Here is an 18,831-nt window from a genome sequence, read left to right as displayed (position 1 = left end):
TTAAGCCCAACCAAATCTAAAAAAGTTCAAAGGTCATTACAAATATCAAACTGAACACCAGATGAATCAGACGAGGAGTCACAGTGAAAGTCTGCTGTTCTGCTTCTTTGTTTAAGACCTGATGTGGGTGTGTCAAGTGGGACCTGCTCTTTGAAATCATCACACTATCCTCTGCTTTCATATCCTGCTCAGGACACTCGGTGTGCTTTTGTACCTCAGCTGTTTGCATAAGACGGTTTCCTCCTCTGTCAAATTAATCTGCTGCTCGGAGCTAAAGCCGAGACTGGCCACAACCACGCTGGGACACGCACACACACCTTGTTTTTGTTACACAACTACAATCCCAGTTAGTCCACAAAGCCCCTGTGCCATTTCTCTCTGTGCTGTATAAGCTTGGTACCAATTATCGGGAACCCAGAGTCTTTCAGTGGGTTTGTTTAGGCTGCAGCTTATTTTGTGTTTCATGTTTTATTGGATGCCAGTTTATTCCACAGCAGTGCGCAGCAAAGATAAAAGAGGAAGTCCCACTTCTTCAGCATGACAAAGAAGATTTATGTATCAAAAGACGCCAGCTTCTATCTGCATTACTGTATATTTTAAACCATGACCTCTTACAATTCCACACAAGGAGAAAATCAAACTGGAGAGCTTTGATTTTGCATGCAGCAGAGCAGGAAAACCAAAAGAGCAGCCTGAACGCTGCAATTAAGCTGGGATGCTGTCACAATATGAGACAGGGGGAACATTAAAGTCTTCTCAGAGCCACGGTGAAATATGTAAAAGATTGTTTAAAGAGCTTGTCGGCTTTTATCTTCGTGTTGCAAAAGCTACGAAGGTGGACAGACCGCCAGGGTGGCCTGTGGTAATGAGCATGAAGGAAAATGCCATACAGGAAGTGGACAGAATACAGAGCAGCAAGCGAAGGCATCGCAGAGCGCTTTGTTAGCAACAAAAAGCAGTAAAAGATGCAGTTTTGACAGTAAAAGGACAATTCATCGTGTCAGCAACCACTAAACTAATGTGTATGAATCTTATTTCTTTCCTAATTTTCAAAGATAGCTAAGATTTTTGCAAAGCTCCAGAGTCTGAAAGTCTTTCCTTCTCATTTCCTTCTTTGTGTGCACCTGTCCTTCCTTCACCTGACAACCTAGTTCCCTGGTAAATACTCACAGTCTTCTTAACACTCATAGCCAACTTGTTGTTTTACACCCAGAGCCCCAAAGTAGAGCTTGTGAATCTGTCCCTTGAATATTAGGCTGTGAATGATCCTGTCTGTTCACCATGTGCTCTTTGTGCCTCAGGACCACTGCTACTGTTGCCTCCCCAGCTGCTTTGCATGCCTACTATCCTGCTCTGGGCCTGTCAGCCTGTAATCCAATCCCACCTCTGACAGCCTGCCTGTATCATGCATCACTTTGAACCGAAATCTGTCAATAAATTCCTTAGAAGACATTTATTCTGAGTCTGCTTTTCGGTCCGGTTACGAGCGCCTTGTGACAAGTGCTCCTGACATCTATAATTTTCAATGGTTTGAGTTTAACAGCAACAGTTTGTTGCTGTGCTGAGGAATCCATATTTTGTCAAAAATAGTTCAACAAGAGCCTTAAAGCTTGAATAGGAGCAACCGAACTTCTTCTTGAAGACGTTTCACCGCTCATTCAAAAAGCCTCTTCACTTCTAAACTGATTGGGCCTTTCGGATGAGAGGTGAAACATCTTCAAGAGCCAAGAAGAAGTCTGGTTGCCCCCATTCAAGCCCTTACAATTACCACAACCTGAATGACATAGTTCAACGAGATCAGGAGAAACAGCGGTGCACCGTTACAATAAGACATGAGCGATCTGTGCTGAAAATCAGGAGAATTTGTCCTCAACTTCAACCGCAAAAACCACCAAAAGCTGTGATGAAAACGGCTCTCATGAAGAAATTTAACTTTAGCTTCAGAGGATCTGTTCATTAGAATCACCCTAATGAGAGAATTAGAGTAAGAATGATGTAGTTGGAAGATTAAACAAAGAAAGCACAAAACGAAGAGGAGCGGTAACAATGGTTGCTGGGAAACAGCAGGGGGACGTTTGTATGAGCAGCTTTATGTTTAGTGAGGAATGTGCAGGATTATCTGGCCGAGGAGATGCAGAGATCACTTGTATGCTAGCAGCACCCTTTGTGTTCATGTTAATGTTAAGTGTGTGCAGCCACTGGCTAACACTGGAGCCAATTTGGAGAGTTTGTAAAACATTCTGTTAGTGACAATTAATTAATTAGTCAAATCGATGAATCAATCAGTCTCCGATGTTCGGTTCTGTTGCAAAAACAGGACCAGCTGGAGCCAGAAAGCAAGACATGGAGTTTTATAAGGAGGTTCAGTACAAAACGGGCTCTGCTCTTATGTGTGTTCATGAGTAATCTTTACTTTATTTGGGAGACTAAGAGCAGGCGCTTTAGTGATGAAAGCACATGAAAGTTCCCATGTACGGCACATAAATTGTACAGGCCGAGTTTATCCACCTAAACTGGTCAAAAATCACTCCTTTAAACTAACAGTTATAATAAAGTATACAGTCTACAGTATATCTATGTATTTAAAATGGCAAACGTGCTTCTTTTAAACAACCATCAGCAGTATATTAACAAGAATAATACTGATTTTTCTGCTCCTCTCCACCATTTAAGGTAATTCAGCCTGATAGAGTTTCCTGTAAAACAGACACACAAGCTGTCAGTGTTGTCTGCCCAGCCCACACTTTACAAGTTCCCCTAAAGAATGAGAATAAGCAGAATTAAACCAACGGACTTTGAGTAGAAACCAACAGTCTGAGCAGTTTGAAAAGGTGCAAAAAAAGGAGGCAATGGAGAGAAAACAACATTTCATAGATGAGTTTTGCAGTTCTGAGGAGCCAATTAGACACTCACATCACAAAAATAGCATGCATGAGTTGACGATCCAGCATGCAAGCAGTAAGATGAAAGATCAACACACTTTAAATCAATATAACATCATTGTAATTGTGAAAATTCTTGCAAGCAATTAGAGAGAAGCACTCCTCGTTCCTAGCCAATTATGACTGGGTCAGACGGGCTTCATTAGGCATTCGATTTGCTGATTATCGCTGAATCAAGCTAATAACCTCATTTAGCATACTAATAGAAAAGAGGTCCCTGGTTAATTCTTGCATCTGCGATGATAATTGAAAAGCAAATAAACCATATTACTGAAGCCAGTGTTTAAAAATAACTTTTCTAGTGCAGGACGTGCAGTTCAGATTCACTGACATCTGCAGTAATTATAATCAAGAGCAAATAAGAATTAATTCATCTATTAATTCAAAGAATAACTGGAATTCAGCTTGAACTGAGGCTTTAACTTCACATAGATTTCCTAGTTTAAAAGCAATTTTTCAAGGCAACAACCACTACTATCCGATCTGTGAGCCGTGCACTGATGCAAGTCTTCTGCACTAAAGGCAAATGTGAAGCTGTCACAGTGACAAAGAAATATGTGACGGTCAAAGGACAGATTTCATGTGTTTTGCATGCAAATACTGACACTATGACAGCTGTATGTACAGCTGAAGTTATACGATGAGGCTTCATGGAGGTGTGTCACATCATTGCTACCAATACCTGACATTTTCATTATTTTAATCTAAGCGATCGGTGCAATAATGCTCATATGTATTATTGCATTGAGTGATTGAAAAGCTTAAAATGTATTAAGGTTGCTAACAGTCAGTAAAGAATGATCAATTATCACTAATGACCTTAAGTCATAAGCTTTAAACGGTGATGAGGACTGGGCCACAGAGGTCTGATAAGCTCGAATGCTCATCCTGACTCAAGCCAGCATCACCTGAGGCAATTAATAGGATTTTACAGAGGTTTTACATGTGCTGCAGTCCTCTCTAAATACCTGCCGCCTGGCAGTGATATACAGTCTGAAATAATGTATAAGATCCAACATAATGACGCCAAAGGTTCGAAGATACAAAGGACTGGGAGGGTCGTACTGTCAGACTGCCAGAGCTGAACAGACTGGAAAGATAAAATCCAAATTCCAGATTATTTCCAGTTTAAGTCCCTCTTTTGTGTGGGGTGATGCCCCTATATCGCCGGCCACCCCGAACAGAGAGCTGAATTCTTAATAATGAGCCACAATGGAACAATAAACACGCTGTTCTCACAAGTTTTCCTCATTCTAAAAATGTCAATAGCAGATGGCACGATGCCTGCGGCAAAACTTCGATGCAGAGAGGAAAAAATGGACCGAGGAGGAGAGAAGGGAACAAAAAAATCATTCAGAGGAGGCAAAGGGAGACGAACAGAACACTGCTTAGAAAATGTGACAGCTTACAGAGCGAGAGGTGAGTGTTTGGAGGTAGAGTTGTGTAAAATGTGTGTAATAAAGGGCATTGAAAGGCCTTTGCAGGACACCCAGGGGGATAGAGGAATCCCGTGTCTGAGTCACTGTGTCTGACCTTCTCCCTCCAAGCAGGAGGACCTACTTCTGTGAAAGGCTCAAACTCAGCTGTCTCCAGGTAAATCGCTCACCTACAGTCCAGGCAAAGTAACTCATTTTGGAGCCAAAAATGGAACTAATTGTAAAATAATAGCTTAGATCATTTCTATGAAGTGTCCAGAACAACATACTAAAAGTCCTAAGATGTCCTAGTTGAGGAAATATGTTAAATTCTCATTAAACAACAATGGGGCCATTTTTTCCCTTTACTCCTATCAAAATTAAACTTTTCAATGAAAGTACCCATGAAAATTTTGGTTTATTTTACAATTAGTCTGTCGTAAAACGACTAACCCAGTAGCATGTGTGTGGAAACACTTACGTACACACGTACATCTAAGCTGCAAAATAATTTCTTTCAGCTTAGATCATTTCTATGAAGTGTCCAGAACAACATACTAAAAGTCCTAAGATGTCCTAGTTGAGGAAATATGTTAAATTCTCATTAATCTGAGATGTGCGCCAATAAGGCCAAACAACAATACACCCCAATGGGGCCATTTTTTTCCTTTATTCCTATCAAAATTAAACTTTTCAATGAAAGTACCCATGAAAAGTAAAATTTTTTGGTATTATTTTACAATTAGTGTGTCCTAAAACGCTACTTTGCCTGGACTACTAACCCAGTAGCGTGTGTGTGGAAACACTTACGTACACACGTACATCTAAGCTGCAAAATAATTTTTTTCAGCTTAGATCATTTCTATGAAGTGTCCAGAACAACATACTAAAAGTCCTAAGATGTCCTAGTTGAGGAAATATGTTAAATTCTCATTAATCTGAGATGTGCGCCAATAAGGCCAAACAACAATACACCCCAATGGGGCCATTTTTTTCCTTTATTCCTATCAAAATTAAACTTTACAATGAAAGTACCCATGAAAAGTAACTTTTTTTGGTATTATTTTACAATTAGTGTGTCGTAAAACGCTACTTTGCCTGGACTACTAACCCAGTAGCATGTGTGTGGAAACACTTACGTACACACGTACATCTAAGCTGAAAAATAATTTCTTTCAGCTTAGATCATTTCTATGACGTGTCCAGAACAACATACTAAAAGTCCTAAGATGTCCTAGTTGAGGAAATATGTTAAATTCTCATTAATCCGAGGCCATTTTTTTCCTTTACTCCTATCAAAATTAAACTTTTCAATGAAAGTACCCATGAAAAGTAACTTTTTTTGGTATTATTTTACAATTAGTGTGTCGTAAAACGACTAACCCAGTAGCATGTGTGTGGAAACACTTACGTACACACGTACATCTAAGCTGAAAAATAATTTCTTTCAGCTTAGATCATTTCTATGAAGTGTCCAGAACAACATACTAAAAGTCCTAAGATGTCCTAGTTGAGGAAATATGTTAAATTCTCATTAATCCGAGGCCATTTTTTTCCTTTACTCCTATCAAAATTAAACTTTTCAATGAAAGTACCCATGAAAAGTAACTTTTTTTGGTATTATTTTACAATTAGTGTGTCGTAAAACGACTAACCCAGTAGCATGTGTGTGGAAACACTTACAAACACGCTTAAATCGAGCTATGCAGCAGCGTAATTAGCCCACCGCCCCTGTCCCAGCAGGCGTGCACAGGAGCAGAAATGAGGACAACAACATCGTGAACTGTGTGAGAAAACGCTGCTTCTTACTTTCTCTGTGGGAGATCATGCTGTGTTTATAAAAGCAGGATTTTATCAGAGCTGAGCGACAGTCCAGAACTGCAACAAGGCGATCTTAATGGGCTGGTTTTCTGACACGCTTCTATCTTCGTCTGACAAAAGAAACAGAAAAATGTGTGAATGAGAGCGGCCTGCTGTAAAAATATACACTCAGAAGAGACCCTTTCTTCTTCAGAAGAGTCCATGCAACCGGTGAGCCGGACAGGAGGCCATTACACAGAGCAGCGATGCAGACCCACAGAGGGGAGAAGGACAGGAGGAGCACAGCCACACAGAGCAGGTGAGGCGGCAGTAACAGCTGAGCGAAGCCGTGGAAGGCTGTAATCAGATTTCACACGCTGTTTGAGCATGTCAGACAAACACTGCCTTCAGAGAAACAAGGTTTGCTTCTGACAGGAAGAATGTGTGTGCGAATAGTTGGGATTATGAGCATGTTACAACTGCTTTTAAAGGCACATGTTGGTTTCCTGTGTGCATCTGAGGCTGCATGTATGCAAGTGCTGGTGTGCCGGCTTTGCCTCATTTGTGCTCATTTGCATGTAGTTGAATTTGAGTATGCTGTGTGTTGTTGTTCTTTTGTCTTTGTTTTGGACCTCTTTGGGTTGTAATTGTTCCTTTGAAGGGCAGGTTTGAACTAAACTGGGTTGAGCTTTGGGTTAGGTTAAGAAAAGCAGGGTTAAAGCATGTGAAAATCCTGGATTTATACTGGATGCTGGATGAAATTCAGCAAGAAGTACAAACAGTTCTGCCTTAGCTGGAGTGCACAATTTGGTCTCTGCAATGTTGCATGGAAGTAGGCTCGGGGCATGTTTTATTCAATATAAACAAACACCAGAAATGATTGAACCACCCTCATTTTTTTCTTCCTATTTGTTTCTGATCTAATTTCTTGTAATAGTTTTGTAGCAATCGTTTTTCAAGCTTTCTGAGGGTTTCTTTGGGCATTGGCTGTTTATTTTCAGAGCCTGTTTTGTGTCGACACATTTTCAATTTTATCTTTGGTCACTTTGTTACCAGCAGATCTTGTTCCCATTTCTTTAGTTTTATTCATGAAAAACAGCAAAGATAACACAGTTTGACAGACAGAAAATAGGATTTCTGCAGCAACAAGGTGATTCCCAAAGAGCTATTAGCTGAAAACTTGGCATATCTCAGCATGGTGTGCAGTGTGTCCTTAAAACATTTGAGGAAACTGGACAAGTGGAGGACAAAAGAAGAAGTGTCAGGCCTAAAAAACTATCTACAGCAGATGAACAGGATCTGAAAGTGATGTCCTTAAGAAAGAGGAAAAAATCCAGCTGTGACCTGACAGGACCTGAGAGATGCATCTGGACCTTCAGCTGATCCATCTACTGTTGGCCCAAGCCTCATCAGAAATGGTCTCCATGGAAGGGTGGCTGTCAAGAAGCCATTCTTAAGGAAGGGAAACAGGGAGAAAAGGCTGAGCTGTGCCAAATGACACAAGAAGTGGACTGAAAATCAGTGGCAACAGGTCTTATGGAGGGATGAATCCTCCCCAGAGCCCGGACCTCAACATTATTGAAGCAGTGTGGGATCATCTGACAGAGAACGGAACAAAAGGCAGCCCACATCCAAAGAAGAGCTTTGGGATGTCCTTCAAGAAGCCTGGAGAACTATTCCTGAAGACTCCTTAAAGAAATGACAGAAAGCTTGTCTCAGAGGGTTCAGGCTGTGTTGGAGAATAAAGGAGCTCAGACCAGAGATTCACTTTAAAGCTGCTCAGAACTGAACAAATCATATATACTGTATTTACATTTATGTTTGCCAATATTTCAATAAATCCCTGCACCTGTTTAATATTTTCCAGGCAATTAATAAAGAAATGATGGGTGGCTTAAGACTTCAGTACAGTGCTATTTACCTCAAATTTACAAAGATACAAAAGGTAGAAGCTGAAGAAGCTAAAGAAGCTAAAGAAGCTAAATAAGCTAAATAAGCTAAAGAAGCTAAAGAAGCTAAAGAAGCTAAATAAGCTAAAGAAGCTGAAGAAGCTAAAGAAGCTAAAGAAGCTAAAGAAGCTAAAGGAGCTGAAGAAGCTAAAGGAGCTGAAGAAGCTAAAGAAGCTGAAGAAGCTAAAGAAGCTAAATAAGCTGAAGAAGCTAAATAAGCTGAATAAGCTAAAGAAGCTGAAGAAACTAAAGAAGCTAAAGAAGCTAAAGGAGCTGAAGAAGCTAAAGGAGCTGAAGAAGCTAAAGAAGCTGAAGAAGCTAAAGAAGCTAAATAAGCTAAATAAGCTAAAGAAGCTGAAGAAACTAAAGAAGCTAAAGAAGCTAAAGGAGCTGAAGAAGCTAAAGGAGCTGAAGAAGCTAAAGAAGCTGAAGAAGCTAAAGAAGCTAAATAAGCTGAAGAAGCTGAAGAAGCTAAAGAAGCTGAAGAAACTAAAGAAGCTAAAGAAGCTAAAGAAGCTAAAGGAGCTGAAGAAGCTAAAGGAGCTGAAGAAGCTAAAGAAGCTGAAGAAGCTAAAGAAGCTAAATAAGCTGAATAAGCTAAAGAAGCTGAAGAAACTAAAGAAGCTAAAGAAGCTAAAGGAGCTGAAGAAGCTAAAGGAGCTGAAGAAGCTAAAGAAGCTGAAGAAGCTAAAGAAGCTAAATAAGCTAAATAAGCTAAAGAAGCTGAAGAAACTAAAGAAGCTAAAGAAGCTAAAGGAGCTGAAGAAGCTAAAGGAGCTGAAGAAGCTAAAGAAGCTGAAGAAGCTAAAGAAGCTAAATAAGCTGAAGAAGCTAAATAAGCTGAAGAAGCTGAAGAAGCTAAAGAAGCTGAAGAAACTAAAGAAGCTAAAGAAGCTAAAGGAGCTGAAGAAGCTAAAGGAGCTGAAGAAGCTAAAGAAGCTGAAGAAGCTAAAGAAGCTAAATAAGCTGAAGAAGCTAAAGAAGCTTAAGAAGCCTGACTTTTCAGCTGTAAAATCCGAGCCAACGTTATTTCGAACACTGCAGAACTGGAGTAAACTTCTCCACTTAGATTTTAAACAAAAATACATATGCGTGTTAAGGTTGCAATTCAATCCTCTATAAATCATTTTCAACATGTCTTATAAGGTAAAATACAGAATACATATGCGAGTATAAAGGAACTGTTGAAGTGTTACAGATCTTACAAAGAGCATAACATTTATTGCTCTTGTTTGAAGCTGAGATTTCTCTTTCAGGACATTTACTCTCGTACCTTGTAGTAAAACCTTGTGTGTGAACAAGTGTTCTGCTCTCTGGCATCATGCTGCTAGGATGCTGATAGCTTCTCTTTAATTGCTACCGAGCCTCAGGCCAGAAGACGGATTAATTAGGGGTCAAACCAAATCCCCAAGGGGCGGATGCCCCCTGAACAAACCTTCCACCTAATGCACACATTTCTATGCACACACACACACTCAAATCAATGAATAAAATCAATTAATACATATTAAAGCTTTCCAAAGAATGTGCAAATGTAGGAGGAAGCCACTCTGAACACATAGCTGGGTAAAGTCCTCTTGTGTTCGTATCCTTCAGGAGGAAACACTTCCACACACTCATAAAGTATCTCCTGTTCGTCAGAAACCAAACCGAACACCAAGCATAAGGATTACAAAGCAGGTCTAAATAAAAATCTAATGGATGTTGTGCTCGTGGAGCCTTAAATAACAGAAAATAAACATGTTCAGACAAATATTACAGGAAAAATCCTTCTTTTGAAATCTTCTTTTGAGATAAACCCTTTAATTGGTTAAAAGATCAAAGTCTGGATGTTGATTAATAGACATGCGTTTCACAGCACTGTCCGTCTCTGTCCATTTTCCCCTCTCAAGTTATTGAATAAGGCGTAATATAATCCAATAGAAAGGAGGCTCAGTTTGAACACATCTCAGGCTCGGATCTCCATCCCAGGCAGGAGAAATGCCCTTTTAAAGGATGTGGCAGCTGATAAGGACATCCCTCGTACTCGTTAGGCTTTAAAAGTCACTGTGGTCATGTGGTTATTTTTCTGATAAAGGCTTTCACTGAACTACACGCTGAAGTGATATTCAGTTTCAAGGGGTGTAAAGTTTCCTGCTGATTCTATGTGACGGATTCTATAGCGATAGCGACCTAAGCTGAAAGCCAACGCAGTCTAGTCTTACTAACAGGTATCATTTATACTCTTGGAAGATTGTGCTTTGTTTGACGTGGCTTTCTGTGCGGTATAGGCTTTATCTTTCCGTCCCTCAGAGGGTGGTTGTGTTTCCTCACGGGTCATGGGAACTGCACCACTTGGAGAAAAGCGATTGAACGCAAATGCAACACCAATGCAACGTTTTTTTCCGATCAGACCCCTGATCGGGACGGGGTTCTCTCCCCCGTCCCTGCCTTTGTTCAAACACAGCGAGCCGACGCAAAGTAGAAGATTACAGAGCAGCAAACACCGAAAACAGCAAACATGATGCGTGATTCCATCTAAGGCAGTAATATGATTACAGCCACAGTTCAATAGGGCAAGTCTCATTTAAAATGTGGTAAATAAAGGCAGTTTGGGTTCAAGGATCTCGAGCTGACAGCCATTTCCATGGAGCTCTTCCTCCAGAGCTGCAGATGATCTCACCTGATCTTCCTCACCTGCTTCTCTCATTTCGAACTTTACCGAGCACTTCCAGGACTTTCCACGCACGTCGGCCTGCTAATCAAGCTCATGTGAGGTGAATAAAAGCTGCAGAATAGCTAGCAAACCAACACTGGGGTGAAACTGCTGTTTCCAAGATTAAGTTAAGGTATAACAACACAAGGCTTTCTTCTTACTCTTGGATGTGTTTGTTATGATCATGTGAGATGTTTGCCATGATGCACGTCACATGCCTCATCTGTGAAAATAAAGGCAAACACACACGGATAGATGTTACGCAACATTAGCAACGCTCATTCACATTAATGCAGCTTTTTTTCGTCTCTTCACTAAAAACATTATTTTACAGCATGCTATAATCATTAGAACATGTCTTTGGAGGTCCAGTTGGCAGCATTTGAATGGTAAAAAAATGTTTAATATTTGCTCAAACATGAGAAAACTCTAAAAGAATATAGCCTCCCAAGGGAGTTATACAGCAGTCTGCACCAAATTATTGTTGGAATTTGATAGGGCCATTAAATGTGAAGCATGGGAGGAAGACTGAGGGCCTAATTCAGTGATTGCAAAGAAAAAAAACCTCACTTAAATCTGCTCTGGAGGGTTTTCAGGGTAAAATGATCATTTCATCTATATTTCAACATGTAGTGGGATGGAATATTAGTATATCATAAGGCTCTGAACATAATTTTCCTTATTCCCTCTGAAAATGGGATTTTTTTTATTTGGAAAAATCACATTTCACAATCTTTTTATGACACAGATTAGTCATTATAATGGTCATTATGAAAATCGTCATTATAAGACGTATAATAACCAATAAAGAAAAATATATATGAAATATATGCAAAAACTGCTCAAAAGATTAAGTATAATGTGCTACTGCATGGAGATCTGAATAGATCAGTAAAAAACACACTTTCCATAAATCTGAGGGGCAGAAAGTGTGTAAATGGGAGCAAAAATCAGGACTGTGAGTTCAGGTGAGCCTCGGTTTGTCCAACAGCCAAACTGAGAGGCTGTTAGCATTAATAATGAATAATGCATTTTCGTGTTGTGGGGAACAGCAGGGCCATCCAGATACAGGACTTTGCTCGCATAATCTTCCTGCCCTGATCATTTTTAATCCAGGGTTTGCTGGAATCTGGCTATCGGACATCTGCAAGCAGATGAAAACGTTCGCACCAAGGGCGGCTCGCTGGAGCGAGGCCCAAACCCTGACAAAACCCTCGTCCATCTGTCTTCATCCGACTCCAGCGGCAGCAGCAGCCAAACCCACCCTTAAAAGGCCAGCACCGTAAAAGCCTTTTGCATTTTTCACAAGAGATAAAGAGCACTTTGGCATTCATTTGGAACAACCTGAAAATATTTAGAAGCTTCCGTTTGTCGGGAACAAGCATTTCAGCCGATGCACACGGCCCTGATTTGTGCTTTCTGGGAAGTCGATGTGACCCTGTGATGTGGAGCTACGGCTCCCACAAAATGATACAGCGCACGGTTTGTCATGTGCACGGACAGCCACTCCTTCACAGCAACATGTGTCCAGAACCAAGCCACAATAAGAGCAAAATGCACCTCTGCACTTAGAGGTAAACTGACTGGAAGTTCCTTTTCCATTCAGATTTCCAATTTTCTTTAAAAGTTCCAACCAAATGCTTTTGATTTTGTCCGATTCCAATTTTCTTTGTAAGAAACACATTCAGTCCTGTTTAAATAACAAGCTAGAAAGCTTTCTCTAAGTGCTCCAGTTCCCTGAACGGAAGTGTTTGTTCTGATGGAGGAAGAACAGTTTGGCCACACTAAGATTATTGCTCCTTATCTTTTCTTTTGAAAGTACAGGACAAACATTTTTAGGCCCTAAAAAAATACCACAAACTTAAAATAAAGTGCTGTATTTGTACCTTTGGAATTAAAAGATGAAATGACTCACATTCAGTCATTTTAGCTTGTTGTTAACAAAGTTAGATCAAGTTCTCTGCACAGTTAGAGCAGGTTACAGCTGGAAATCTTGTAATTCCAACATCTATCATCCCTGATTTGCATGAAGATGTTCCAGCAGGGGGTCAGAGGATGGGTTTCGTGAAAACTAGGAGCTCTGATCTTCCTCAGGCTGTAGAAATGCAAACACACGCACCACTTCATTCTTAATAACTCAAGCTCCCATCGCTCAGGCCTTGCAAAGCATCTGAACCACGAGCTGCAGACTCCACTGATAGAGATCAGAGGGAGCTGCTGGCCCCGGCTGCCTCCTAACAAACACCATCATCCTGCACGTTCGGCTGTTAACCCAAAGGTTGGCGGTTCCAGCCGGGCACGTTCTGGCTCATTATGTGAGTTAATACCACCAAAAACAACCTCCTAACTCAGACTGGGGGAGACTGGGGGAGACTGGGGTTTGAATACTGACTGCATGAGAGCTTCTGCCTGCCATCCTGGGATATGAGCGTAAATTGCTTTGGATAAAAGTGTTCGTCAATAAACTATTATCTTAGTCTTTAATGTCGAAGCGTTATTACTCCTATTTACTCCAAGTCAGCGCCTGAAGGGGTTTTTTTTGCCGCTCATCACCAATTATCATCGCAGGTTAGATAAAGATTAGATAACAATTCAAAGTAGATTAAGGGATTCATTCTGAATCTGAAGAGCAAAACAAAAACCATACTCTTGGGATTGCTATAAGACTGAGAATCTTCCCATGCACCAAGTTTTGCAGCTGAGGTCAATCAGTCAAATATTTTTGTGACTTATTTTTGAAACAAGGCCAATGACTAAAATTCAAGAGAGTAAAATAAACTGCAAACTGATAAATAAACTGTAACCCATATTTTCCAGCATAGTGTCCGTCTGCACTGGCTTCTGAACCTTTCAGACCGTAACGTTATAGTAAACAGCCTGACTGTGACAAATAGAGGGATTTATATCAGACACTGACTTATCTGAGTCTTTTCTTTCTCAGTGAAGCAGTAAACACAGCTGCCTTTTTGGCTTAGAGCCTGAAAACTAGCATCGTCAGGGACGCTGTGGAGCAGGCAGCCTCAGAGCTGTAGATCACGGTCTAATATTGTGTAAATAAACTCTTTTCTCAGGGAGCCGGCCTTTAAAAGGCGCCCTTGGTTTAAAAAGACGCCGGTGATGAGGTTTGCTAAAGCCGCGCCGTAAATCTTAGTCGACGCAGCACACTTCCTCATATTGAATTTTCTTTTCTGAGGTCTGTGTAAGCATCTATTTCTAACCCCGTCCCTGCTATTGTTATTCCCTGCGTTGCTGCTCTCCAGACAGAGCAAACACTCATCACTCGGTCTTCTGTCTATCTTGTGGGACAAAAAGGGAATCTTTTCAGGTCTTTGCCGGTAAAAGATATTAAAATAGTTTATTCAGTCACCTCCCCTCCCTTCTGATAACCTACTTCCTGAAGACAGAGGAGGAGTGAGACAGACAGACGGCGGTGAGACGGGTGGACAGACGGGGGCGACAGGAGACGCAGAGGCCTGCTTGATGGAGGGGGAGAGGTGACAATACAAGTCCATCTCATATTCAAATGATCTGTAAGTGAACAAATGGCTTTTTCAGCTCTTTTTCAGGTGTTTTCACATCTTTTTCCACAGATTATTGTGAGAAAGCACCAAGAAGGACTAAATGCTCTTCTGGGATATATATTTTCTGTATGATGCTGTGTGCACCGCAGGTGAAGAAGTGAAATAAACAGAGATTGGACTGATCTGCAAATGGTATAAAGACACTTTTTCCAGCAGTTTCTGGCAGATTAAACAAATGAACAAAGAAAAGGACAACAGCTCCAGGTTTAATTCAGCTATAAGGTGCAGCTGGCCTCTGTGAGGAGCTGCGTGTTGTTCTGGAAATTAAAGCTTTCGGGTTCAGTATCAGAGAGAAAGCCTTCGGTTTGTTAGAAAGTCAAATCAGAGCCTCCTTTAGACGACAAAAGACTTACAGGGAAAGTTTGGAGGTTTGATTCATAATAACTGCATTGTAGTTCAATTACCGACTCCCAGGCTGACACACACTGTTGTGCAATGTTCCCTTTTGTCTTTTATACTTCAAGCATTCAAAAAACATGCGTAGGGCCACAGCCACATTTGATCATCACACACACACTAATCCGAACAGAATCTCAACGGTAATAAGAGGTGGCTGAAGTATTTCCATCTGTTACACGGGAAAAACATCCCTACAGCAGCCTGAAAGGGTAGAAATGTCCACTTAAGTGTGCATTTAAGCCCCTTTAGGACTTCAGCTATGTCTTATTTCTGGTTGGGTTTCCCCACAGATCACCATCTAACAATGACTTGTGCTGCGATTATGTTTTAGAGACCTCAACAAACATGCTTATTATGTGTTTTCTTGTGGGACTTCGCCGCTCTGCTGTGCAGCAACAGAAGAAGAAGAGTGACCTTCATGGAGGAGTCATTAGAAGAAGAAGACTTCGCTGCATCCTCAACTGAAAATTCAGCATGAGATGCTGGGATATAAGCATCCAAACAGGCCTCTATGGTTTGGTTTAACTGTTAACGCAGGATGGATTGGGCTTGCAGACTGAATCAAGCAGCTGCAGAGGAAAGCAAACATCCCATCGTGTGTCAGGAAGATATATGAAATATTATGGCCTCTTCAGCGGGGTAATGATCCCAAACACACTTCCAATTTCACAATGGGCAACCCCTGAGACGCACAAGCTAAAAGGTGTTTGCCACGGATCTCACAGTCGCCCTAAACCTCATCAATAATCTGCGGTCGGACCTCAAAGGAGCAGTGCACACATAAAAATCCACCGAAGAAGAACCGAAAGACTGGACCGAAAGGGCTGCATTTACAGACCCCGCAGCACGCCAAAATACTTTCGTTTTCTTTTATTTCCCATCTGTAATGTGTGGGTGGGGAAAGTAGTTAATCTCACTAAACATATGAAATAAATCTGTCTTTAATTTAAGAAGAAAATCTCCATATTTGACGGACTGGAACAAGCTTATTTGTAATCAAAGTGGGTTCCAGAAATATCTAAAACAGCGAGTCCTTTCCTTCTTTTTCCTGCACTTTTTCTTAAGAGAAATACACGAAACTAACTTGATGTCACTGTTCCGCGTTTCTGTCCACTGCCATGGAAATTAAAATCCAGATTATTCCAGCGCTATATCAAAGCAGATTCATCAAACAAGCTCCAGTGATTTTTCTATGAATACGGATCAAGGAAACAGAACTCAAATTGATGGCATAACATCCAAAAGAGCAAATGGGACAACTTCAGCCAACTCAATAACAAACCAATCAACTAATGGAAAGTAATCAAATCTGCTCTGTGGAAAATATTGAACACGTGCGGCAGTTAAAGCCCGCATCAATGCTGCGCCTCGTGTAGTTTGTTGTTAATCGTTGTTCTCCTCTTCGCCCCCAGCCGTGCAAGAAGGTTTCCTCTGGTGACATTTACCTTCCGTTTAATTAATGCGCCCGCATAGGGGTTCACAAACTCTTTTATCTGATTGAACAGGCGAAATCAATCATCGCGACAAGTCTGGGGCGCTTAAGGAGGCGACGGGCATGAGTCCTCCCTCATCTTTCACGCTCCTGCACAGCCACACGAACACAACGCATATGACGCTTGTTGCGGGACGTGAAAGCCAAAAAGAAATCTCATCAAGAGGTCTCACGCCGGGAAATGTGGGACAGATCAGATTAGATTTTGGGGTCGTGCTGAATGAAATCACTCCGCCGCGAGTCTCCAAATGGCACACACGTCTGCGGCGAATACGTTTTCGCGAGGAGAAGTGTGTCCGCGGGCGTCCATCCATCCGTTTTCACTGAAACGGTGCGGATAGGAGTGATAAATGATCCCCACGGCGGAGCATAGAGGAATAAAGGGGTGCGCTCTGGCACAATGGAAACAAACACCTCTGAGGACTTGTGCCTCACCGGCGCCGTTATCCTCACCCCATCACACAGTCATCGCTGCCTTCCTGCCGGGATTAAAGCAGCCATGTAGGACAGGGATGCTGCTGTTACACAATGGGAGCACACCGTTACTCACCTTCATCCCGTAGCTGTGATAACGGTCGTGGCGCTGATTTCTCGCGCAAGACGGGCTGCCGCTTCTCCCTCCTCTTCTGCCGTCTCCCCCTTCCTTTGTCTTATCTGATCTGCTCTCCCTCACCTGGTTCCTTGTGTGTTCAGGGTCGGAACAGCGTTTAGTTGTTGTTCAGGTGCCGGAGAGGCGGCGGGTCTCTCTGTCAGGGACTGCAAGCTCCGCGCGGCTCCTCGTGCTGTAAAACGAGAGGCGGTTGCCTCCCTCTATTTGGACAACGTAGCCTGTCTCTCTGGGAAGCCAATGCGCGCGCGCCAGTGCTGACGCATGGATGAGTCCTTTTTTTGGCTGGCGGTATACGTGCACGCTCATAGCCGGCACATATGGTCCTCGCACACACGCACACATGCACACGCAAACCCGCGCTGAGTAATCCAAAAAGAATCTCACTGGTAATAAGAGGAGGCTGAAGTCATCATAAGTGTTACACAGTAAAAACAACCAGCCTGAAAGGGGGAAATGTCTGCTTAAGAGTGCATAAATGAACAAAATAATGCTCTGATTTTGGACAATTTGACTGAAAGGAGCCCCATTTCTTCCATTTCTCTTCTTCTTCAACGCAAAGATCAATACTCGCCACAACTTAAGAGGCCAAAATCATACAAATGGCCGCTACCATAATCAAGTTTGACATTTTTCTTACTTTTTCTCCGTTTCTTGCTGAGATTAAATCTGTTATCTCGCTATAAAACCACTGGATCAGTTGTTTAAAAGCCGACCCATGATCATTTATAGACTGAGCTGTATGGAAATGTCAATATCTCAACTTTAACATGCAAAACAATTCTTATAGAAGACCAAAAAAACGTCATGAACGTGTTGAAATATGTCCAGGAGTGGAGATTTACGCTTTAATGTAATTAACTCATGCCACAGTGCTATTTGTGTTCTGTTATTATTATCATCCATAAAATATTGTGCAAAATATTGTGAAAAAGATCACATAAAATAACTTAAGTCTGAGTAGTTTTTACTGTAACAGCACATCAAACTTGGCCATTTTTAACGTTTCAAGTTTAAATAGACAGGAAATACCGTTTTTTTTTTGCACGTCACAGACTCAGAGTTTGAGATGGTGAGTAACACCATGCTCTGTGGGAATTAACCCCCCCGCTGTGCATGTAGCTGTTTAGACTGTAGTTTTTTAATGCACATGTGTCAGGTTTTCAAATGCTCTTTGAGGTCAACAGATGCTAATAGTCCAAAACAGCTGGATTCCAGTTATATGGGAGCTGAGTTCACTGAGGGGTGTGAGCTGTAAGGTGGTTCTGAGCCGAAAAGGAAGCAGAGAACGCCATAACCCTGAGAAAAATACCATAAAAATGAAGGAAAAGCTATGTTTCCTTCGCACTGGCAGCACGATGTTGCATATTTTCAGAGTGCAGCCATCTGTTGAGGCAGCTACTGTTACAGTTGGACCTGGCCACTTAATTGTCCCGGTTTACACACGGGATGGGAATTGAGTTACTGCCTGGAGTATATTCAGAGTCTCAGTGCTGTGGATTGTGTGAGTAAAACATTCAGCTACTTCTAACTTCCTCTGAGGGGGATCATCGCACAGGTAGGTGAGGCTAAATCCAATGCAGGGACGTTGTTTTTAGGTAAATTTAATGGCATCAGATGACTCTGTGGCTTTAAAATCAGGATTTTATTAGAGAGGCGCGACGGCCTGAAAATGCTTTGAGTTGAAACGTAATCTCAAAGAGCTGATTTTTAATCACAAAGTTTGACACATTTAGACGAAAAAAAGAGATTTTTAGGGAATTAGTCTGAATTGATATTCACTAAATCTTCACTGCTTTTACAAAAGATGGAACTTTGAAGAATGGATCTGAATCTGGTTGAGCGTATTCATGCAGGAATGATTAGATCCCTGACTGCATTTTCTGGTTAAGTTAGTCCGGTTTAGGTTGATCCTGCAGAAACTGCACGAACAAACTGATACCGAAGGCTG

At 41.5% G+C, this 18,831-nt stretch overlaps 1 protein-coding gene across 2 annotated transcripts in view; it reads right to left on the bottom strand.

Moving 5' to 3' along the window:
- The window catches only part of gal3st3 (galactose-3-O-sulfotransferase 3), a 29,603-nt gene extending 12,727 nt beyond the window's left edge, over positions 1-16,876 (bottom strand). Inside the window, exon 1 of one of the 2 annotated variants that reach the window (XM_072376780.1) lies at positions 16,824-16,876. Coding sequence is in view for 1 of the 2 variants with exons in the window: in XM_072376779.1 (XP_072232880.1) it covers positions 6,167-6,185 (19 nt within the window). In the remaining variant the exon portion in view is untranslated. Of the gene's footprint in view, positions 1-6,166; positions 6,248-16,823 lie in introns of those variants that run through there. The other variant, XM_072376779.1, reaches the window with a different exon arrangement.
- Between the last annotated feature and the right edge of the window lie 1,955 nt (positions 16,877-18,831).

This window comes from Leuresthes tenuis, unplaced genomic scaffold, assembly GCF_036924035.1.
Source record: "Leuresthes tenuis unplaced genomic scaffold, fLeuTen1.0.hap1 SCAF_22, whole genome shotgun sequence".
Classification (NCBI taxonomy): Eukaryota; Metazoa; Chordata; class Actinopteri; order Atheriniformes; family Atherinopsidae; genus Leuresthes; species Leuresthes tenuis.
This window is presented reverse-complemented; position numbering and strand designations above follow the sequence as displayed.